The sequence below is a fragment of the Rosa chinensis genome, chromosome 6 (assembly GCF_002994745.2).
Source record: "Rosa chinensis cultivar Old Blush chromosome 6, RchiOBHm-V2, whole genome shotgun sequence".
Taxonomy (NCBI): domain Eukaryota; kingdom Viridiplantae; phylum Streptophyta; class Magnoliopsida; order Rosales; family Rosaceae; genus Rosa; species Rosa chinensis.
The window spans coordinates 47,028,908-47,051,543 of NC_037093.1; the positions used below are offsets into that span (position 1 = coordinate 47,028,908).

General features: G+C 39.5%; 2 protein-coding genes across 11 annotated transcripts; one reads left to right on the top strand and one right to left on the bottom strand.

Moving 5' to 3' along the window:
- Positions 1-2,864: 2,864 nt before the first annotated feature.
- Positions 2,865-5,796, top strand: LOC112172872. Of its 10 annotated transcripts, none has more exons than XR_005801100.1 (6): positions 2,865-3,349; positions 4,047-4,113; positions 4,307-4,409; positions 4,910-4,987; positions 5,280-5,426; positions 5,593-5,796. XR_005801100.1 is itself a non-coding variant. In XM_040507664.1 (4 exons), exons 1-4 carry the CDS (start codon positions 3,995-3,997, stop codon positions 5,747-5,749), a joined length of 501 nt encoding a protein of 166 aa, XP_040363598.1. In that variant the 5' UTR covers positions 3,366-3,994; the 3' UTR covers positions 5,750-5,796. The 10 variants fall into 10 exon arrangements, 1 of the variants encoding a protein (XP_040363598.1); XR_002925382.2 differs by having other exon boundaries at positions 2,866-3,359; positions 3,954-4,113; XR_005801096.1 differs by having other exon boundaries at positions 2,866-3,359; positions 3,954-4,113; positions 4,339-4,409.
- Positions 5,797-15,082: 9,286 nt separating this feature from the next.
- On the bottom strand, positions 15,083-17,380 carry LOC112168955 (dimethylnonatriene synthase). Its single transcript, XM_024305888.2, has 2 exons — positions 16,394-17,380; positions 15,083-15,756 (listed from the first exon to the last, which is right to left on the bottom strand). The coding sequence occupies exons 1-2, from the start codon at positions 17,360-17,362 to the stop codon at positions 15,133-15,135; spliced, it is 1,593 nt and encodes a 530-aa protein (XP_024161656.1). The 5' UTR covers positions 17,363-17,380; the 3' UTR covers positions 15,083-15,132.
- Between the last annotated feature and the right edge of the window lie 5,256 nt (positions 17,381-22,636).

Here is a 22,636-nt window from a genome sequence, read left to right on the forward strand (position 1 = left end):
TCATGAGAATCTTCCGAATTATGGTTATTGTTGGGAAACATCTCAACGTCAGAACCTATTCCTGAGAATATAGAACTTTATGAACATTACACTAGTGTACATGAGACGTGGGATAGAAACTCTATCATAATTGATGACGTAATCGCGCATTTCATTGCGCATGAGTTTGTTGAGTCTGATGATATCGAACCATTCTCCGTTGATGAATGAATGCCAATATAGAGAAATTTGGCTTAAATAGAAAGATACGATCTAGGTTAAGTTGGATTCTCTAACGAAGAGGAAGGTTTTTGAGCCAGTGATGCCAACACCTCCTGACATAAAACCTGTTGACTAATGGGTCTTCGTTAGAAAGCGTGATGAGAAAAAGAGATAGTAATCTCGCCTTATGGCGTAAGACTTCTCACAAAATGCCCTGGAATCGACTACGATGAGGCATGCATATTCTCTAGTAATGGATGTCATTGCACTCCACTACCCTGTCAGTTTGGTAGTTTCTGAATAACTGAACATACAGCTTATGAATGTGGTCACTACGTATCTCTATGGGGATCTAGATACGAAATATACATGAAGGTTCATGGTGAACTTCATTTACCCAAGTCAAGTGGCTCTAGACCACGAAGCGCGTTTTACAAAGAGGTTGAAACGCTCACTAAAGTGACTACTTGATTAGGAAGGGATATGTCCGCATGTTTCCATAACAAGTTTTAGATTCTATCGCGGTTCATGTTGGACATGATCTTCATTGGAAGCCCTTAAAGAGTTAAGAGAAACCGCTGAACACTTGAAATCCGAGTTTAAGATGAAGGATTTTGGAAGAACACGATTATGTTTCAGTTTGGAACTTGAGCATAGTGTTGATAGATGCTTAGACATTTTGACAAGGTCAAGCCTTCAAGCACCCCCATGATCGTCCTAGTCTTGATCCTGAAAATGATCTTATTCGCCAAAGGATGACGACAAAGACATGCTAAAGGCAAAAGTGTCATGCTTAAGTATATAGGCACATTATTGTACTTAGCTCAATGCGCAAGACCGGACATCTCATTTGCAATGAACTTGTTAGCTAGATATAACTTTGCGCCAACGCGACGCTATTGGATTGGTGTAAAAGATATCTTTCGGTACTTGAGATGTATGATTGATATGGGCTTGTTCTATCCCTACAGAGAGACGATGGATTTGAACCCATCACACACCAGGAACGCCGCTAACACTGACCTACATCCTCTATCCCCATCCCAATGACATTTGTTTTGGAAGGTTTTGCTGATGTTGGGTATCTCTCTGACCCACACAAAGGTCATTCCCAAACTGGTTAAGTGTTCACCATAAGTAAGACAGCGATATCTGGGAGGTGTACAGAACAGATCCTAGTCGCTATATCTTCGAACAATGCAGAGATTATTGCTCTTCAAGAAGTGATTTGTGAATGTATATGGATTGGATCTATAATCACGCATGTTCAAATTTCGAACAATTGTGGTTTGAAGTCTACGACAGATGTGCCTATGAGTATTTAGGATAATGCTGCTTGTTTTGAACGAATGAAGCAAGGATACATCAAAAACGACAACACCAAGCATAATCAGCAACAACAGACTCTCCTCAAGATCAAATTGAACTAGGTTCAATCTGAGGACAGTGTGGTAGACTTGCTCACTAAGTCATTGCCTAAATTCCGCTTTCGAGAAACATGTTGGTAGCATCGTTTGTGGAAGTTATCCGAACTCCCATGACCGTAGTCATCAAGAGGAGATGTAGACATCAGGGGGAGATGTCTACATTTATGGTCTCAAAATGTGAATGGTGTGTTGTGCTCTTTTTTCCCTTCGACCGAGGTCATTTTTGTCCCACAGGATTTTTGTTACTCGACAAGGTTTTTAATAAGGCAACTAGAGGAGCACCACGTTTGGGAGACACAAGGGGGAGTGTTCAAGTAAATCTAAAATATGTGTCTAGCCCAAACTCTAGGTAACTTGAGCTAGTTGTAATATGGTTTTGAATAAGATATTCATGGATATCCGATTAATTGTACGATTATCTTTCCTTGTACAACTCTGATTCTATGTCTTGTAATCCTCTATATAAAGAGACATCTATTATCAATGAAAGTACGACTCAATTGTCTCCCAATTTCAGTTTTCCTTAAACAATATTTTATTTTTAGTGAAACTATTATTACAATTATACTACACTGCCCTTTTTTTTTCCTTATAACTTTTATGGTAGTAGGAGGATTGCACTGAAACTTACAATAAATTTATTTTGCTCATTGTAAGATTTTTATGGACTTATCAATTCTCAATAAGGAATGTAACAATTTAGCTACATATCTTGCAAAAAAAGTAATTGGGTAGGTTATGATATTCTAGTTTATGTCCTTATTCATGATGGATACAACTCATATTTTGGCCATTACTTGTATCATAAATATTCCTATATGCACATGAAACATGTTGACAAAGGCCCATATTAATTAGGACTTAAAATCATTTAAGGGAGGTACTAAGCCCTACAATGCCTATATAAAGAGTCTCAGGACCATGCTCTACACTACTACAAATTTCCCCATTAGCACCTTTTTTTTAGCCACCAAAAAGTCATCAGTCCCAAAATGAATAGTATAACACTGATATAAAACATCAGTGAGTTTTTTTTCCCTCTCACTGATCATTAGTGTGTAATTGTGTACAGTACATACAAATAATTATTTGTGTAATCCATATGTCACTGTTAATGGTGTGATTTATAATACTACTACGAAAATGGCCGAAAGAGCCCCTGATGAGAAGCAACTGTTTACCAACACGCCGCACAATGTCACATCCTTATCCTTTTTTTTTTTTTCCTTTTTTTTTTTTGAGAAAGAGGATAAGGCTTCCTCTTGGACGAGAGCAGCCACACAATTCGTCTCTCACTCCTCTCCTTTTTTCTTTTTTGGCAAGGCTCTCTTCTTCCCCTTTCAACAAAGATTCAAAGTGGGGTTTCACCCTCTCTGCCTTATGAAACCTCAAACAAGCATACCCACCATGTAGGTGTGATTTGCTCGTTTTGAGATCAAGACCTTATCTCTGATTCTCTTCCTTCTCCACCAACAGATTTGAACTGGTGTCACCTCCCAAAACCATTTGTTCTGGATCCATCGATGACCAAGCCCTCTCTTCATGCTCTTCCCCTTCGATTTCCCTGTTCTTGGTTTGAAGAGATTTTTTTTCGAATCAGACCGGCGGTCTGTTGAGATCAAGGAGGCTTTGGTGGTCTGTTAGTGGTGGCGTATCTGGATTTATTGTATCATTCTCCGACACTGACGGTTGTTTGGATATACTCGGTGGTGCATGCAGATGTTAGTAAAGGTATATGACAACGAAGACACTGAGTAGCTATATGCCTATATCAGCATTTTCTGCAGTCTAGATACTAAGTTGTTTTTTATCTTGTGGTTCTTGACAATATTGTAGCTGATATGTGTTGCAAAATTTCATAGATCTGCAAATCTGTAAAACTTGATTTGTTCAAAAGATATAAAAGCAGGTTTTACAGAGACTTTTTTAACATAAGAAAGTGAAAAGAACATGTAGATTTTCATCTTTTTGGTTAAGAACGTGTAAAGGTTTCAGCTTTCCAAAGTCTAATTAGTGTATGTGTATATATAGCATTTGCTTAAACAATTTAATTCTTATAAGCTCCCATTATGAGTTGTTGTTTGGTTTTGCTTGGGTTGCTTTGTAAGTTATTGGACTGTTGAATGAATGGTGAAAGGAAGATTGATGTAATTGCTTCCATGTTCATCAGTACTCGGCTTTTGTGGGTTATGTCCTTATATCTCTTGGAATAGGAAATTGGATAGTTGTTCTTGGATGTGTAATCATTAAATGGCTTAAGCTGGCTTTTAAAGGATTTATATTCTATTTGAGTTGATCAATAAAAGTTGTGTTGTGTCAATGCAGATATGAAGGGTAACTGTGTTCAACAATAATTCTTCACTGCTATGCTTCAAAGCAATAATTTCATCTGTTCTTTGCTTTGTATGTTGATTTCAGCTATAAAGAGGAGGTCTGGAATCCAAAGAAGAAGGATTTTTAGCAAAGAAAAGCTGCCCAGAAATATGTAAGATAATGTTTCTTAGGAGACTTTAATTTATTTTGATAGTTTTGTTGGTTGGATTTTACATTGTGTTTGTAATTTAGGCCAAATGTTACTTGTGTCTATATATGATTTCTACATTTTGCTGGCTGCAGGGTTGTATTTATGTTTCTTCAAGTTTAATACTTCTCAAAAGCCTTTGTTTTCTGTTCTTCAGGGTTTATACTTATAGTTTTCTTTACAAAACAGAATACATGAAACTTGATACAGAGACATTATTGGGTGATCCAAGCATATACCAGAGCTGAATCTTATGATAGGTAGTTTCTGTTGCCACAAGTAATTCCTGCTATGTCTCTTTATGAGTTATGAATATTTGTAACCTATAGCATTTTGTACAAAGCAATCTCAAGTTATGAAATGAACATGTCAGACTTGCATGCAACGGATTAATTTAGCAGTCAGCTTGGTGTCATATGGATTAATTTATTTACTAGTCCAAGAATTTCTTAATTTTCATGGATATAAGTATGATAATGGTGATAATGATAGATATAAGACACGGATTAGCCTCTTGGCTTTGTCGTATTGCTCAAGTGACAATGTACTGCTGACTCATAGTTGTCGTTCCAAAGCAAAGTTCATTCTTTGAGAGATCAAATTTTGAAATTTTACATTTTATACTGTGTTCTTTCAATTTTTCTTTTCTGATAATGTGGATTTTTGACAAATTAGTTGTTGTTTCAAGTTCAAGATTCAATTTTCTTTGGTTTCTATTATGATACTGGTCATTCCCTCATGGTTTTAAAATGATATGTAGAGTGCAAGATGTTGCTGAGTTTGTTGGCATGATGGTTGAAGACCACAAGCGGTTGCAGCCTAATGTGAAAACCTATGCGTAAGTACTTATGTAAATGTTAATTGTGTTTTCTTTTCCTTTTTTCCTTTTTTGTCTAAAACATTTTAAATTGTCACACGCCATTCTAGTTCACAGTGAGTCCTCTCGACATTGTTCTGAATTCATCTTTACCAGGGATGACCTTGGCCTTCTATTGAAGGGAATTTCTCCCAATTAATTTTAGTCAAATCCCTCTTCACTTTCCAAACTATCACCTTCTGAGATAATTAGTTATGTACTGCACTTTGGAACTTTTTAGTTAGAGAGTTCTAACCTACTAAAGACTTTTGAGTACATCAGTCCATGGAGTTTTAAGACAGACCCAAATTCCACCGCGAGCCAGGATTTTGAGCAGAAAGTATCAAACACTGGTGAGCTCAAGGGTTGAACCTTTGCAAGAGGAAGTTGAACTTGGACATGAGATTGATTATATGGCCAGGTCTGTATCGGTTAATGTGCTTTGCTTTGCTTTGTTATATTTCATTTTTTCTTTCAGTTTCATGAAATGTGTAATTATGATCGAACCCACACTACAACTTCAGAAAGCACACAAGCACAGATATAATTTTGTTATTGTGTTGTTGACCGATTTGTTAATCAATCAGGTACGTTGCAGAGGGAGGGCTTACTGGTGAACGCAAGCGATGGGTGCCTCAAAGAGGGAATACTTCACAGAAATACGTAGTTATAGCTGGGTCAAATTGTACAGTATATCTACATAAATACGTAGTTGTAGCTGGGTCAATTTTTTTTTTTTTTTAATATATCCCCAAGTTTTGCCACTGATGTTGGTGGCATTGAGAACACACTGATACAATAACAGTGGGAGATAAAAAGGTTATGTTGCATTGGGTTTTGGTATGCCACTGTTGTTTTAACAGTGTGGATTGTCCCAATAGCACTTCTAATTGAGGGGACTGATATCTCATTAGTAGCTGCATAGTGGCTAATGGCATTAGCCACTATTATCAGTGTGCTATGTCCCAATAGGGACTAATTCAAATCAGTGTGCTTTGGGGAAATTTGTAGTAGTGCTAGCAATTACAAGCACTACAATATTATTCTCTGCCTCATTAAGAGACTGCATAAAGGATTGCTTAGAAGAGAAGATCTGTCAGGACTAATCCAAGTTAGTATATATTTTATATTTCCTTCATCTTATCATTATGTTTATGTTAATTGTACCTGCATATTGTGTTCTTAGTTTGAGTACAAAATTAGTATTACATTTCACACTACATTGACTTAGTTTTTCCTCAGTATTTTTCTTTGGGCGTGAGGGTGATATATCTATGTTGCTTGTTTTTGGGGAAGCATTTAGATAGTTATGTACATAAGTGTTGCACGATAATAACGCAATTGATGTTGTATTATTGCACGATAATTAATAACGGACGTTACAGGCTAATTAATAACTATGGTACAGAATCCACATGAAGAACCAAAAGATTGAATTGTGCATAAACTAATCAAGATGAAGTGAATCAGTGATACTTGCATTGAAACCTAGGGTTCTGAATTTTAGAGGGAAAGAGATGAGTTTATACAAAAAAGGAATTATTTTCCCAATAGAAAGAATACAAAAGAGGAATTCATCAGAGCCAGCTTCCAATAGGAACAAGAGAGATGGCAGTGTTCTCTGATTAATATGTGGTTAGAACTTAGGATAATTATCTTGGTATCCCTCGCTATCGATAATTCGAAACATGTCTATAGTACTCCTTAATTTTTAACCATGAAAAATAGTATGATCCTAATGAATCTCGCTTCTTTTCAAGCACATGGTTAGAACTTGGGGTAATTAGCTTGGTATCCCTCGCTATCGATCGTTCGTTTGAAACCTGTCTATTTAAGTACTTCTTTTCAACCATGAAAATTGTTTGATCGTAATGATTCTCACTTCTAGGTATACGTCGAGGCCCGAGGGAGCTATATTTTGTGTGCTAGTCTCGAAATTAAACTTTTACGAGAAAAGAAAATCGGTATCTATAGGAAAGAAATTTCTTTTGCTTGTTTTGATAAAAAATAATAATAATAATAATTAAAAAACATCATTGAACTTGGATGAAGACACCCTTACTTTGAGAAAAGAAGAAGAAGAAGAAGAAGATACCCAACTAAATTACCTTATATAGTAATAGTAGGCTTTGATGGACTAAATACTGTTTTTTTTTTCTTCTGGTTTAATAAGTTTTATGAAAAATATATCCCTGTTATAGAGAAACTGAATTTGAGAGGAATTTGATGTGTATTTTCATTGATAATAGGGGTCTCTTTATATAGAGGATTACAATGCATAGAGTCTGAATCATACAAGGAAAGATAATCATACAATGAATGGATATCTCTAAGATATTCTCCGAGATTCTCTCTAATTAAAACTATATTACCACTAGGTCAAGTAACCTAGAGTTTGGGCTAAACACAAATAGAGATATCCTTAAACACTCCCCCTTGAGTTGTCCAAACTTGGTGCTTCTCTCGTTGCCTCGTTAAAAACCTTGCCGAGTAACAAAAACCCAGTGGGACAAAAATAATCTCGGTCGAAGGGGAAAAAGAGCACAACACACCCTTCACGTTTCGAGGTGAACATGTAGACATCTCCCCCTGATGTCTGTGCCTCCCCCTGATGACTACGATCATGGGAGTTTAGATAATTTCCGCAAGCCAATTCTTGTCACATGTTTCTCGAACGTGGATTTGGGCAATGACTTAGTAAACAAGTCTGCCTCATTGTCCTCAGATCGAACCTAGTTCACTTTGATCTCGAGGAGAGTCTGTTGTTACTGATTATGCTTGGTGTTATTGCTTTTGATGTAGCCTTGCCTCATTTGTTCAAAACAAGCAGCATTATCCTAAATGCTCATAGGCTCATCTGTGGTAGACTTCAAACCACAATTGTTCGAACATGCGTAATTATGGATCCAATCCATATACATTCAAGAACCACTTCATGAAGAGCAATGATATCTGCATTGTTCGAAGATATAGCGACTATGATCTATTTTGTAGACCTCCAAGATGTTACGGTCTTTTCCCATGGTGAACACTTGACCGGATTGGGAATGACCTTTGTTTTTGGTCAGAGAGATACCCAACATCAGCAAAACCTTCCAAAACACATGTCGTTTTGGGATGGGGATAGTGGATGCAGGCTAGTGTTGGCGGCGTACCTGGTGTGTGATGGGTCTGAATCCATCATCTCTTTGTAGGGATAAAACAAGCCCATATCAATCTTACATCTCAAGTACTGAAAGATATCTTTTACACCAATCACAATAGCGTCGCGTTGGCGCAGAGCTATACCTTAGCTAACAAGTTCACTGCAAACGAGATGTCTGGTCCTGTGCATTGAGCTAAGTACAATAATGCGCCTATTGTACTCAAGTAAGACACTTCTGCCTCTAGCACATCTTTGTCATCATCCTTCAGACGAAGAGGATCCTTTTCAGGATCAAGACTATGGACGATCATGGGGGTGCTTGAAGGTTTGACCCTAAGCATCTATCGACACGATGCTCAAGTTCCAAACTGAGACATAATCGTGTTCTCCCATAATCCTTCATCTCAAAATCGGATTTCAAGTGTTCAGCGGTTTCCCTTAACACTTTAAGGGCTTCTAATGAAGATCATGTCTAACATGAACCGCGATGGAATCCGAAACTTGTTATGGAAATGCGTGGGCATATCCCTTCCCAATCAAGTAGTCATTTTAGCGAACGTTTCAACCTCTTTGTAAACGCGCTCCGTGGTCTAAAGCCACTTGACTTGGGTAAATGAAGTTCACCATGAACCTTCATGTATATTCCGTATCTAGATCCCTATAAAGATACGTAGTGACCACATTTGTAAGCTGCATGTTCAGTTATTCGGAAACTACCAAATTGACAGGGTAGTGGAGTGCAATGACATCCATTACAAGAGAATATGTCTCATCGTAGTCGATTTCAGGGCGTTTTATGAGAAGCCATGCGCCATAAGGCGAGATTACCATCTCTTTTTCTCACTACGCTTTCTAACAAAGACCCATTAGTCAACAGGTTTTATGTTAGGAGGTGTTGGCATCACTAGCTCGAAAACCTTCCTCTTCATTAGAGAATCCATCTTAACCTGGATCACATCTTTCCATTTAGGCCAAATTTCTCTACGTTGGCATTCATTCATCAACGGAGCGTGGTTCAATATCATCTGGCTCAACAAACTCATGTGCAACGAAGTGTGTGACTACATCATCAATTATGATGGAGTTTCTATCCCACGTCTCATGTACACTAGTGTAAGTTTCATAGAGCTCTATATTCTCAGGAATAGGTTCTGACGTTGAGGCGTCCCCCAACGATAACCATAACCCGGAAGATACTCATGAGATGGATTTTGAGTCTTGATGATCAAAGGATTGGAATGTGCTAAAGTATCCTTCAAACCCACGGGCCTCCCACGCATCCTAGCTGGGGCCATAGCCTGTAACGCTAGAGTGCCACTCTCTTTGGCGTTGGCGCCATGCCTACCTCAGTGTAGGATGGCGCTACATCCTCTCGTAGGGACGTCCTTCCTTGCAGGCATGTTTGCAGCATATTTGTGTGATCTCGTCACTGTAATAGGGATCGAGATGAGACATAGTGGGGACAGGCCACGACAATCCCTGTCGTTCCTGCTGAACATCCATGTTCTTATCTCCCCCTAACGACGAGAAGACTGTCTCATCAAAGTGACAACCTGCAAATCTAGCGGTAATGAGATCGCCTTGCAAGGGCATTAAGTGGCGGACGATTGTTGGAGTCTTAAATCTAACGTAGTTGCCCATTCGTCTGTAAGGACTCATCATAGAGCGCTGTGGCGGTGCAATTGACACATAAATGGCTCACTCAAATATGCGTAAGTACTATACTTGTACCCAGTCACTAGCTGTAACGCAGAGGTACATTGAGTGGCGGTGGGTCGTAGACGAATTAGCATAGCTGCATGCGATATTGCATCACCCCAAGCGGATATAAGGAGATTGGCGCGCATTACCAATGTCCGGACTACCATCGTAGAAGTTTCCGCGAGACCAATTGGGTGTGTTCATGGGAATATAATGTCCACCATTAGTCCTAATGCAATAACCATCGAAAGTATTTTGATGTAAACTCTCTAGCATAGTCAAATACAATTGACTGAATAGGATGATCTGGGGAGTGAGCCCGTTGTCATATGATATGTGCTGGGAGTGTAGCATAAGCAGTATTTATAGGTGGACAATGGCACAACACGTGACCAACGTATTTGCGTGTCAACCAATATCATGAAATATTTAAGCGTCCGCAAGTTGGTTGAATCAATCCACTGAATCCCCATGGATTCTATGTAAGAACAGAATGAATATGTTCATTTCCTTTGCATAGGACGGTCTTAGTCCTAATTTCCCTAAGGAACGGGCTTTATAAAACGAGCGAGAGGCTTTAGAAGTAACCAATGAGAATTTTGGTTAGGCCTGAGCGTCTGAAACGCTATTTGAAGCAAGTTGGTGATTACAACATCACCTGGGGCGCCATCACCATGATGGACGCTATCCATGGTGTCATGGATAAGGACTGTGCCAGCCCCAGGCTGGTGGTGGACGGAGGTCGTGCCCTAGGCAGCAGCGTCGGTCACACTTAGTCTAGAAATCAACTTTTGATTCATGCTTCGTTTCGCTCGAAAGGAATGATGTCCATGTGAAGTTTTTAGTAGACGAATCATCATATCATGACTAGGATGATCTATCCTGTCGTGACAAAGCCAATATGTGTCTAAATCCAAGAGATCTTCTCTCATAACTTTATTGGATTAATAGCTCGAATAGAATCCACTAGAGAGACACATAAACTTCTCTAAGATGCGCCTCTGTTCGCAATCATTAGAGGTATTGCAAAGGAACTCATTTCCATTCTCTACATGCATTTTTGCATGGAATTCATTGGCTATTCATAGGGTACGATTTGCCCTAAGAGCGTAGAGAGTTTCAGTGACAGCTGTAATCAAGGTGCCATTTGGCAAGTGGAACTTGGGCTATTCCATGTCCTTGAATTAATACTGATAGCCCAGCCATCGTAGTCATAAAGTCATATGCTCAGAATCAAAATGGAGTCATAATGAAAAGAACTCGAAATTTTATTCATAAGCCAACAGAGTACATCATTGTCTCTTAACCATTAGGAGAATCTAATCCAAATACTAGCTAATGCAAAACAATGGTAGTCATCTAACTTCTTTCGGTAATTCCAAAATAAATGTGACTAGGTGAGTAGAGAGATGTCAGTGGAGCAAGGCTCACTTAAGTACCACTAATCTCAAAACCTTCCTAGACATCACACTTACTTTGGGTGAGCCTATTTTGAAGAAAGACTAAACCATTGGCATTTACTACAAAGTATATGACAATTGCCTATTACATCTTTTGGAAAAATAAAGACTTAAACAGAATTGGCGATCTATTGATCCCAGCCAGATTTGTAGTCTCCAACCCTTCACTTTAGATCATCTTCTTGATCTTCTTGTTCCACATAGTGAGCTTCTCTTGCTTCAAAATATGCTTTGCAGGCGGTGACAAGTTCTTCACGAGCTCTACAAATGTGTGCCCAATGATCAGACACTCCACATCTAGAACATACATCTCTTTGCTCGAACTCCATTGATTGAGGCACTTTGAAAGCGTCATTTAGAAGGCTCTTAGTGTTGGTGACGCCACCAACATGGCCAGAGGCGTTGCCTCCCTCTCTCTTTCCACGTTTACCTCTTCGGTTCCATGTTCGCCTATTTTGGCGGTTACCTTCCCAAGTAGAGCGATTATATGGATCAGAATGTCCAGAAGTATACCTAATATTAGGGTTTCGCTCTTGGCGCCCTCTCTTAGAGATGCGACTATAATTGGATTCCGGAATATGCTCTGTTTCCACGGATCTCGAATTATAGATCTTCACAAGGATATTGTCATGCTTTTCAGCGACATTCATAGCTCTAATGAGCTCATGAAACCTTGTGATCCGTCTTGCATTAACATCGATTCGATAGTTCTTAGCAACCATCAATACAGAGACGGGGAAGGTAGAGAGAGTCTTCTCAATCAACATCACATCTGTGATCTCTTTACCACTGAATTCCATTAAGGATTTAATGCGAAGTGCTTTCGAGTTATAGTCAAGAACTGACTTGAAATCACAGAAGCGGAGGCTATGCCATCTCACTTCTAGGTCAGGAAGCAAGGAGTCACGGACGTTGCCAAATCTTTCTTCGAGTGAGACCCACAGCCTTCTGGGGTCTTCTTCATTCATACACTCGTATTGGAGCGAATCATCCATATGACGAGTCATTAGGATGATGGCTTTCGCATTATTTGCCTCTAAGGCTGCTCTATTTGCTTCCAAAGCTTGAGCTTGCTCAACAGTTATCAAGTCCTGGCTAGGCTCGAGAATCATATCCAGGATTCCATCAGCCTTGAGATGCTGGCGGATATCACAAACCCACCTGTGATATCCAGAGCCAGTTGTTCCCAATTGAGCAAAGTCCAATTTGTTCAGGTTACTCATCCTGAAAGAGAACAAGAAATTAGGGTTAGTTTCGGAGCGAAATAGGCTACCACGAAAACATATGAAATTTCTGAGCGTAATCGCTTCCAAGAAATTAGGAATTTCCGAGCGTAGTCGCTTCCAAGAAATTCGATTCCAAGAGATATTGTATTAGATCGAAACAATGATGTAAGTGGTCGATCATAAATTCTTTACAAACTCTAAGTTTGGAGATCTCAACAAGCTCTAAGCTTGGAGTGAGCACGAACCCCCACAGTTCGGCTTAATTTGGTCTCCCCTATAATGAGGAAAGGGGGGTAGAAGAAGGGAGGTTGCAAGTCCCCGAGAAAAAGAAGCGAAAAAGAATAAAAAAAACTTCAAAAACGGGAACTTTTAGTAAACCATACCTCTTAGGATTGCAGATCGTATTCGATCCTTATTATAGGATTGCAGACGAGCTTCAGTCCTAGGCGAATCAAACTTGTTGAAATTCGGAGCAAATTCGCTTCTGAACAGCTCCCACTCCGATTTGTGTACAGGTCTCAAAACGACTCCAATAGGGCTTAAATTTGGAGATTAGATAGAAGAGACAGACTTGAACAACTTTGATGAAGGAAGAATTTTGATCTGAAGTTCTGAACTAGGCGTTTCGGGGCTTGCAAACTGACTGATATGCACAGGAACGAGCATGCTGAACAGCTCCCACCTCGAATGGTGTACATGTCTTAAAAAGACTCCAATAGGGCTGAAATTTGGAGGTCAGATAGAAGAGACATAGATGAACAACTTTGATGAAGAAAATATTTTCATCAGAGATTCCGAACAAGACGTTTCGTCCCGTGAAAGCAGACTGATCTGCACAGAAAAGAGAGTGCTGCTGTGTTGCAGGGGGCAACAGGCGTGCGGCAATGCTGCAGGAGCAGTAGGCGGTACACGGGTGCGCAAGGGCTGCAGGGGCAGTATAGGGCATGGCTAACAAGTGCTAGGAGCTTGCGGCAGTTTTGGTGAGAAGAGTTTTCGGGTTTTTTGTTTTTAGGGCTAGGGTTAGGGCTCGTGCTGATAACGTGTTGTAGAGAAACTGAATTTGAGAGGAATTTGCTGTGTATTCTCATTGATAATATGAGCCTCTTTATATAGAGGATTACAATGCATAGAGTCTGAATCATACAAGGAAAGATAATCATACAATGAATGGATATCTCTAAGATATTCTCCGAGATTCTCTCTAATTAAAACTCTATTACCACTAGGTCAAGTAACCTAGAGTTTGGGCTAAACACAAATAGAGATATCCTTAAACAATCCCTTTATTTTTGTCATTTTAAGGGATTCCTTGTGGAAATCATTTTTCAATCGCATTTCGGCATCTTAACCGTTCAGTTTTCAGGTTGTAATGTATAGATCAGTTCTGCAAATTTTCAGCCAATTGATTGTCGTTAAGGTATCGTACTAGATTAAATCAATGAACGAACCAAATCTTTCTAATCTGAACCGTTCATGTTTATAATTATAAATCACAGTTAATGTCTTAATGATTATCAATTTGACTGAAAATTTGCAGTGGTGATCTATTCATATAGTCCTAAAAGTTGAACGGTTGAAATGTGGATATGTGATCGAAAAGTGGGTCTAATAAGCGATCCTTTAAAATGACTAAAAAACAAAAATCATTCACTAGAAGGGTAATGTATATAGATACACGTAGAGTTATAGATACACATACACTTTGTCTACACTACTTAGCTATACTAATTTTTCTCAATAATATTAAAAGAAGACCAGTACAAGTGTACAACTACGTACCCGTCTCTATAAAACATATTGCATGATATATATTATTCAGTACATATAGTTGGATTATAGATACATTATATTCACCACATATCACGTACGTACACCAAACTGTAGTACTATCACTCTTTTATTGTTATTCTAACTTAGTTAGAGCAGCCATGATCTCTTAACGTGTATTCATATAAGTACTTCAGGACTCAGAAGCCCTAAATTAATTAATATATATATATATATATATATATATATATATATATATATATAGAGGGCTTCCACTAAGGGATCCCTTTTTTTGGTCTTTTATAGGGATAGGTATTATACCAACTTGTAGATCATATTTTCACATCTTGACCGTTCAGTTTTTAGGTTCTAATGTATAGATTACTTCTGCAAATTTTCAGCCAAATTGGTGATCGTTAAGGTATCCAAAGCTGAAATTTACACGAACGGACCGAATCTGTCGAACCGGAACCGTTCGTGTTTATAATGGTAAATTGCAGTTTTGGATGCCTTAATGATCATCAAATTGGCTGAAAATTTGCAGAAGTGATCTATACATTAGGACCTAAAAACTGAACGGTTAATATGTGAAAATATGATCTAAAAGTTGGTATAATACTTATTCCTATAAAACACCAAAAATAGGGATCCCTCACTAGAAGGGCCCTGTATATATATATATATATATATATATATATATATATATATATATATATATATATATATAGACACACACACATGTATGTATCTAATTAAGTACAGCTTATTCTATAATTTACTATAATTTACTACGAACTTGCGTACTTATTCTTCAAATAGTATGAAACATCAATAGTAGAGCTCTACAGGAAGCCGGGGAGCAAGCACAGCTTCAAGTGGAGTTGCCTTAGGCAAAGCAAGACCCAACCCTGCACGCATATCCACTAGCTCATCACCTTCTCTCTTCATATCAAATCCCTGAACCAAACGAGCAAGAACCAAATGAACCACATGCAAACCAAGCGTCATGCCCGGACACGACCTTCTACCTGCACTGAACGGAATATACTCAAAACTTTGGCCTCTGAAATCCATGTCAGCATTTTCCGTCATGAACCTTTCTGGTCGGAACTCGCAGGGGTCCGACCACATGAGGGGGTCCCGCTGTAGCTTCCATATGTTGACGAGTAAACGAGTGCCTTTGGGGACGTAATAGCCACCGACATAACAGTCCTCTGTGGCCTCACGGAGACCTGTTATGGGACCTGGTGGGTTTATGCGTAACGTTTCTTTCACGATGGCTTGGAGGTATTTGAGGTTCTTGATGTCTGATTCTTGCACCCATCTGTCTCTTCCTACATGGTGGTCCAACTCTTCTTGAGCTGCTTTTAAGACTCTTGGGTTGTTCAGGAGCAAAGAGAGTGCCCATGTTAGGGTAATAGATGTGCTTTCACTACCGGTTAGGATTAGAACCTGCGATCAAGAGGAGAGTAGTTTGAGCTCCATGCCATTTCGAAATCGATCGATACTGATATTGATATATATCCTTCTTTTCAAATTATTTGATGTCCTTAATTAGCATTATTGTACTTCTATATATGTTCTACATTTGACGATTGGAACCAATGCTAGCTACACATGCAAGTGCCAAAAACAAAAAAGGCTAGCTACAGTTATTCAACTCAACATACCTCGATTTGTCGGCCATCCATATTCCTCAAATAATTAGTCTATTGAATGTATGATATTATTCTCATATATGGTTATTTTCCTATTTATGTCTCCTTCAATATGTAACTGAATATGAAACAATTAATTAATTATTTACATAAAAGTTTTATCTACCATTGCAAGAGATGGATTGAGATCCCGATCTACTGATTAAGCTGGTATATTGATGTCACAGGACTTATGTCTAAAATCCGACCGATTACTAATTTTAATTTTTTATTTATGTTTAAAACTTTAAAACACAAATTCAGATAGGGGACTGTATAAATTAATCTAGCACTCTTTGCTAGTGGTCATTTTGAGTTTAGATCCACCACTACCAAAAGAAACGTAGACAAAACATGAATGAAAATAAAGTACGACTGCAGTTTTAACGTACCAGTGCCGTCGCTTTGATGACAGTATCACGGCTATGGCCAGCTATTTCATCCTCCTCTTCAAACTTGGATATCATCGCATCCATCAAGTCACTTTCAACCGTACCATTCTTGCCTTCCGATGATTTTCTTTGCCTATGCTCTTCAAGCCACTCCCCAAGCACAGAGTCGAATTCCTTGAAACATCTTTTCATGGCACTCACATGCCCACCTATGTCAAGCCACTCGAGAAATGGCATCGCATCGGACCAAACAAAAACTCCGAACAGATACAAAGCTTCTTTCGTTGCTCTTTCGAATCGACAGGCCGTACTGTTCTCCTCGTGATACTGGTCACTGGAAAATCTCTTCCCGGCGATCAGCCTCAGGTTCATATTGAACGTCAGTTGCTCTATCAACTCGCTCAAATTCACTACAGGAGAGTGTGGAGTACGCGTACGCTTTGTTGTGCAAAGTGAGAACAAGCTTTTGATGAACGAATCCAATTCCGTGGCTCTAACGTGGCTCAAGAGCTCGACCCTGTGGCTCGAGAGAAGCTCGAGTGTGGCCATCTTTCGGATGTCACGCCAGTACTGTCCGTACGGGGCTAGAGAGAAGATGGCGCTGTTGTAACCCAAGTACTTGCCGCCTGTGATGCTCGGTCGCGTAGCGAAAACCCTGTCGTTTTTTGCGAGGCATTCTTTTACGAGCTCCCAACTGCTCACCACCACCAGGTTGTGCAGACCAAGCTTAAGTGAGTAGATTGGTCCGTGTTTATCAGCTAGGGCTCCAAGTATTAAGGCAATTGGGTCTTGGGTCCTCCCGAGAAGGTGGAGGTGGCCTATAAATGGCCATGCACCGGACGGCTCGGGAACTTTGCTGATCTTTTTGGTGTTGATCTTTCTAATGCTTGTTGCGATTCTCCAACCGCCGTAGAGAATAAACAAGGCCAAGATTGTGTGGAGAATTTGGATTGGAGAAATAACATCCATGGTGGTTGGAGTGGGAGTTGAGTGAAAATGTGGAGGATATTTGTTTTGCATATCGTGTATTTATAGGAGAAATTTATTGTTGGAAGTTGGAACAATAATCTCCTACCACAAGTCATATTGTCATAACATATGCATGGCTCATAACATGCACGACATAATTGTGCCGTCAGCTCATAGCCACACATTGCATTTGTACTAATGTACTAAAATAAGCATCGATGACCACAGATATTGAACTGATGTGACATGTTCTGATTGGTGGAGAGGTTGACATGAGGGGAACTGACTCTGACATCAACCTTGAGTGTGTGTTGACACGTGGCACCAAGTGTACAGTGTACACTCCTTGGTTGACACATGTGAGTTTGCCCCTAATAATTAGCTTTGATCGGCAACTTTTTATTTTTTATTTTTTATTTTTTGATCAGCAACTTTCTTTCATTCCGTACCCATGTTTTTTTCGAGAGAATTCTCTCTCCTCAATTTCTCTCTCTAAAATTTTGGCAGATCAAAACTTTTAATCTATAATATTAATTTCGATCTGGGAAAAGCTACGAATTTATTTTGATGCAATCTTTCTATTCATGAAAATTTGAGTTAGATCTAACGGTAATTTCTAGAAGCTCGTTTTAGGAGGCTCGGTTTACAATCGGTATTTTGGGAGACAATTTGTATTGTCGAGGTGAGTGATTGTATAATATGTTTCAAATATTCTTATTTACTATAAAAATGGTGAGAAAACATGATTTTAGCTATTTTTGAAATATCTCTCTATTTTCAAGTGAAGCATGTCTTTTGGTATAGTTCTTGCAACCCAATTTGGAGTCCCACAAGCAGCGCGTGGGGGCGCATCTGGTAGTTTCCGTTGTTCTAGTTTGGTGCGTTGGGTAGAGCCCATTGTTAATTACGAGCATGTGGATATAGTTTGGTAGTCATACGATGAACTTTGGGATCAATAGAAATTTCTGAAATTTTGAAAATTTGGGCTTTGATTCGGGAAGATCCGACCGTTGGATCGACCCTATTTTTCGATGGATTGTTATAATAAATGAATCAACGTAACTTACTAAATTTGAGCTCATTCCTATGTGATTTCGGATTTTCAAGGCAGGTCCTGTTAAAAAATTTGCTGGGTGTTTTATATTTGCTAGGTACATTTAGAAAGACTCATCTAAAACTCCCATCTGGGGACATAAAAACAAGTATCCCGTGCTACAAATCAAATAAATATTACAATAAGAATCTAGGAAATTCTACAATACATACATGTATGTCATATACACATATACAATATGATAACTGCTTAAGGAAAACCAAAATTGGGAGAGAATTGAGTTGTGTTTTCATTGATAATAGGAGCCTCTTTATATAGAGGATTACAAGACATAGAATCAGAGTTATACAAGGAAAGATAATCATACAATAAATCGGATGTCTCTGAATATCTCCGAGAATATCTCTAATTTTAAACTCTGTTACAACTAGGTCAAGTAACCTAGAGTTTGGGCCAGACACATATTCTAGATTTAGTTAAACACTCCCTCTTGTGTTGCCCAAACGTGGTGCTCCTCGTGTTGCCCAAACGTGGTGCTCCTCTCGTTGCCTCATTAAAAACCTTGCCGAGTAACAAAAACTCTGTGGGGCAAAAATAACCTCGGTCGAAGGGGAAAAAGAGCACAACACATCATTCACGTTTCGAGACCATACATGTAGACACTTCCCCTGATGTCTGCATCTTCCCTTGATGACTACGGTCATGGGGTTTTGGATAACTTCTGCAAACGATGCTACAAACATGTTTCTCGAAAGTGGAATTTAGGCAATGACTTAGTGAGCAATCCTGCCACACTGTCTTCAAATTGAACCTAATTCACTTTGATCTTGAGGAGAGTCTGTTGTTGCTGATTATCCTTGGTGTTGTCGCTTTCGATGTAGCCTTGCTTCATTTGTTCAAAACAAGTAGCATTATCCTATATGCTGGTAGACTCATCTGTGATAGACTTCAAACCACAATTGGTCGAACATGCGTAATTATGGAATCCAATCTATAAACATTCACGAACTACTTCGTGAAGAGCAATAATCTCTGCATGGTTCTAAGATATAGTGACTAGGGTCTATTCGGGTCTATTCTATAGACCTCCAAGATATCACAGTCTTTACCTATGGTGAACACTTAAACAGTTTGGGAATGACCTTTGTATGGGTCAGAGAGATACCCAATATCAGCAAAACCTTCCAAAACACATGTTGTTTTGAGATGGGGATAGTGGACGCAGGCCAGTATTGGCGGCGTTCCTGGTGTGTGATGGGTCCGAATCCATCATCTCTCTGTAGGGATAAAACAAGCCCATATCAATCGTACATCTCAAGTACTGAAAGATATCTTTTACACCAATCCAATGGAGTCGCGTTGGCGCAAAGCTATATCTAGCTAACAAGTCATAGCAAATGAGATGTCCAGTCATATGCATTGAGCTAAGTACAATAATGCGCCTATTGTATTTATGTAGGGCACTTCCGCCTCTAGCACATCTTCGTCATCATCCTTCGAACGAAGAGGATCCTTTTTAGGATTAAGACTACAGACGATCATGGGGGGTGCTTAAAGGCTTGACCTTGTCAAAATATCTAAGCATCTATAGACACGATGCTCAAGTTCCAAACTGAGACATAATCGTATTCTCCCAAAATCCTTCATCCAAAATCTGATTTCAAGTGTTCAGCGATTTCCCTTAACTCTTTAAGGGCTTCCAATGAAGATCATGTCCAACATGAACAGCGATAGAATCCGAAACTTGTTATGGAAACGCGTGGGCATATCCCTTCCCAATCAAGTAGTTACTTTAGTGAGCTTTTCAACCTTATTGTAAACGCGCTCCGTGGTCTAGAGCCACTTGACATGGGTAAATGAAGTTCACCATGAACCTTCATGTATATTCCATATCTAGATCCCCATATAAATACGTAGTGACCACATTTGTAAGCTGCATGATCAGTTATTCGAAAACTACCAAACTGACAGGGTAGTGGAGTGCAATGACATCCAATAAGAGATAATATATCTCATCGTAGTCGATTCCAGGGCGTTTTGTGAGAAGCCTTCCGCCATAGGGCGAAATTGCCATCTCTTTTTCTCATCACGCTTTCTAACGGAGACCCATTAGTCAATATGTTTTATGTTAGGAGGTGTTCGCATCACTGGCTCAAAAACCTTCCTCTTCGTTAAAGAATCCAACCTAACCTGGATCACATCTTTCCATTTAAGCCAAATTTCTCTACGTTGGCATTCATTCATCAACAGAGCGTAGTTCGATATCATCAGACTCAAAAAACTCATGCGCAACGAAATGCGCAACTACATCATCAATTATGATGGAGTTTCTATCCCACTCTCATGTACACTAGTGTAATTTTCAAAGAGCTCTATATTCTCAGGAATAGGTTCTGACGTTGAGGCGTCCCCCAACGATAACCATAACCCGAAAGATTCTCATGAGTTGGATTTTGAGTCTTGATAATCAAAGGATTGGAATGTGCCAAAGTATCATTCGAACTCACGGGCCTCCCACGCATCCTAGCTGGGGCTATGGCCTATAACGCCAGAGTGCCACTATCTTTGGCGTTGGCGCTATGCCTACCTCCTTGTAGGTGGCCCTACTTCTTCTCGTAGGAACGTCCTTCCTTGCAGGCATGTTTGCAGCATAGTTGTGTGATCTCGTCACTTTAACGAGGATCGAGATGAGACATAGTAGGGACAGACCACGACAATGCCTGTCGTTCCTGCTGAACATTCGTGTTCTTATCTCCCCCTAACGATGGGAAGAATGCCTCATCAAACTGACAACCCACAAATCTAGCGGTAATGAGATCGGCTTACAAGGGCATTAAGTGGCGGACGATTGTCGGATCTCAAATCCAATGTAGCTGCCCATTCGTCTGTAAGGACCTGTCATAGTGCGCTGGTGACACAATTGGCACATAAATGACTCACTCAAATGTGTGTAAGTACGATACTTGTACCTAGTCACTAGCTGTAACGCAGAGGTAGATTGAGTGGCGGTGGGTCGTAAACGAATTAACATAGCTGCATGCGATATTGCATTACCCCAAGCAGATATAAGGAGATTGGTGCTCATTACCAATGTCCAAACTACCATCGTAGTCGTTTCCGCGAGACCATTTGGGTGTGTTCATGGGAATATGATGTCCAACATCAGTCCCATTGCAATAACCATCGAAAGTCTTCGATGTAAACTCTCTAGCATTACTTAGTCCAATTGACGGAATAGGATGATCCGGGGAGTGAGCCCGTTGTCATATGATATTTTCTAGGAGTGTAGCATAAGCAACATTACAAGTGGACAATGGCAAAACACGTGACCAGCATGTTTGCGTGTCAACCAATCATCATGAGATATTTAAACGTCCACAAGTTGGTTGAATAAGTCCACAGAATCCCCATGGATTCTATGTAAGAACAAAATGAGTATTATCATATCCTTTACATAGGATGGTCTCAGTCCTAATTTTCCTAAGGAACAGGCTTTCTAAACCTTGTGATTCGTCCTACAGTAACATCGATTCTATAGTTCTTAGCAACCATCAATGCAGAAACGAGGAAGGTAGAGAGAGTCTTCTCAATCAATATCGCATCTGTGATCTCTTTACCACAAAATTCCATTAAGGATTTAATGCGAATTGTTTCCAATTTGTAGTCAAGAACTGACTTGAAATCACAGAAGCAGAGGCTGTGTCATCTCACTTCTAGGTGAGGAAGCAGGGAGTCATGGACGTTGCCAAATCTTTCTTCGAGTGAGATCCATAGCCTTCTGGGGTCTTCTTCATTCATACACTCGTACTGGAGTGAATCATCCATATGACGAGTCATTAGGATGATGGTTTTCGCCTTATTTGCCTCTAAGGCTGCTCTATTTGCTCCCAAAGCTTAAGCTTACTCAACAGTTAGCACGTCTTGGATAGGCTCGAGAATCGTATCCAGGATTCCATCGGCCTTGAGATGCTAGCGGACATCACGACCTGTGATATCCAGAGCCAGTTGTTCCCAATGGAGCAAAGTTCAATTTGTTCAAGTTACTCATCCTGAAAGAGAACAAGAAATTAGGGTTAGTTTCGGAGCGTAAAAGGCTACCACGAAAACATATAAAATTTCTGAGCATAATCTCTTCTAAGAAATTAGGAATTTCTGAGTGTAATCGCTTCCAAGAAATTCAATTCCAAGAGGTATTGGATTAGATCGAAACAATGACGTAA

Excerpts from the sequence above, each read along its gene's own strand:
- LOC112172872 (XM_040507664.1), top strand. The coding sequence starts at position 3,995 with ATGCTTCAAAGCAATAATTTCATCTGTTCTTTGCTTTGTATGTTGATT. Across the intron at positions 4,988-5,279 it reads CCTAATGTGAAAACCTATGC|TACATCAGTCCATGGAGTTT; the intron begins GTAAGTACTTAT and ends AAGACTTTTGAG. Across the intron at positions 5,427-5,592 it reads GAGATTGATTATATGGCCAG|GTACGTTGCAGAGGGAGGGC; the intron begins GTCTGTATCGGT and ends TTAATCAATCAG.
- LOC112168955 (XM_024305888.2), bottom strand. The coding sequence starts at position 17,362 with ATGGATGTTATTTCTCCAATCCAAATTCTCCACACAATCTTGGCCTTG. Across the intron at positions 15,757-16,393 it reads TCATCAAAGCGACGGCACTG|GTTCTAATCCTAACCGGTAG; the intron begins GTACGTTAAAAC and ends TCTTGATCGCAG.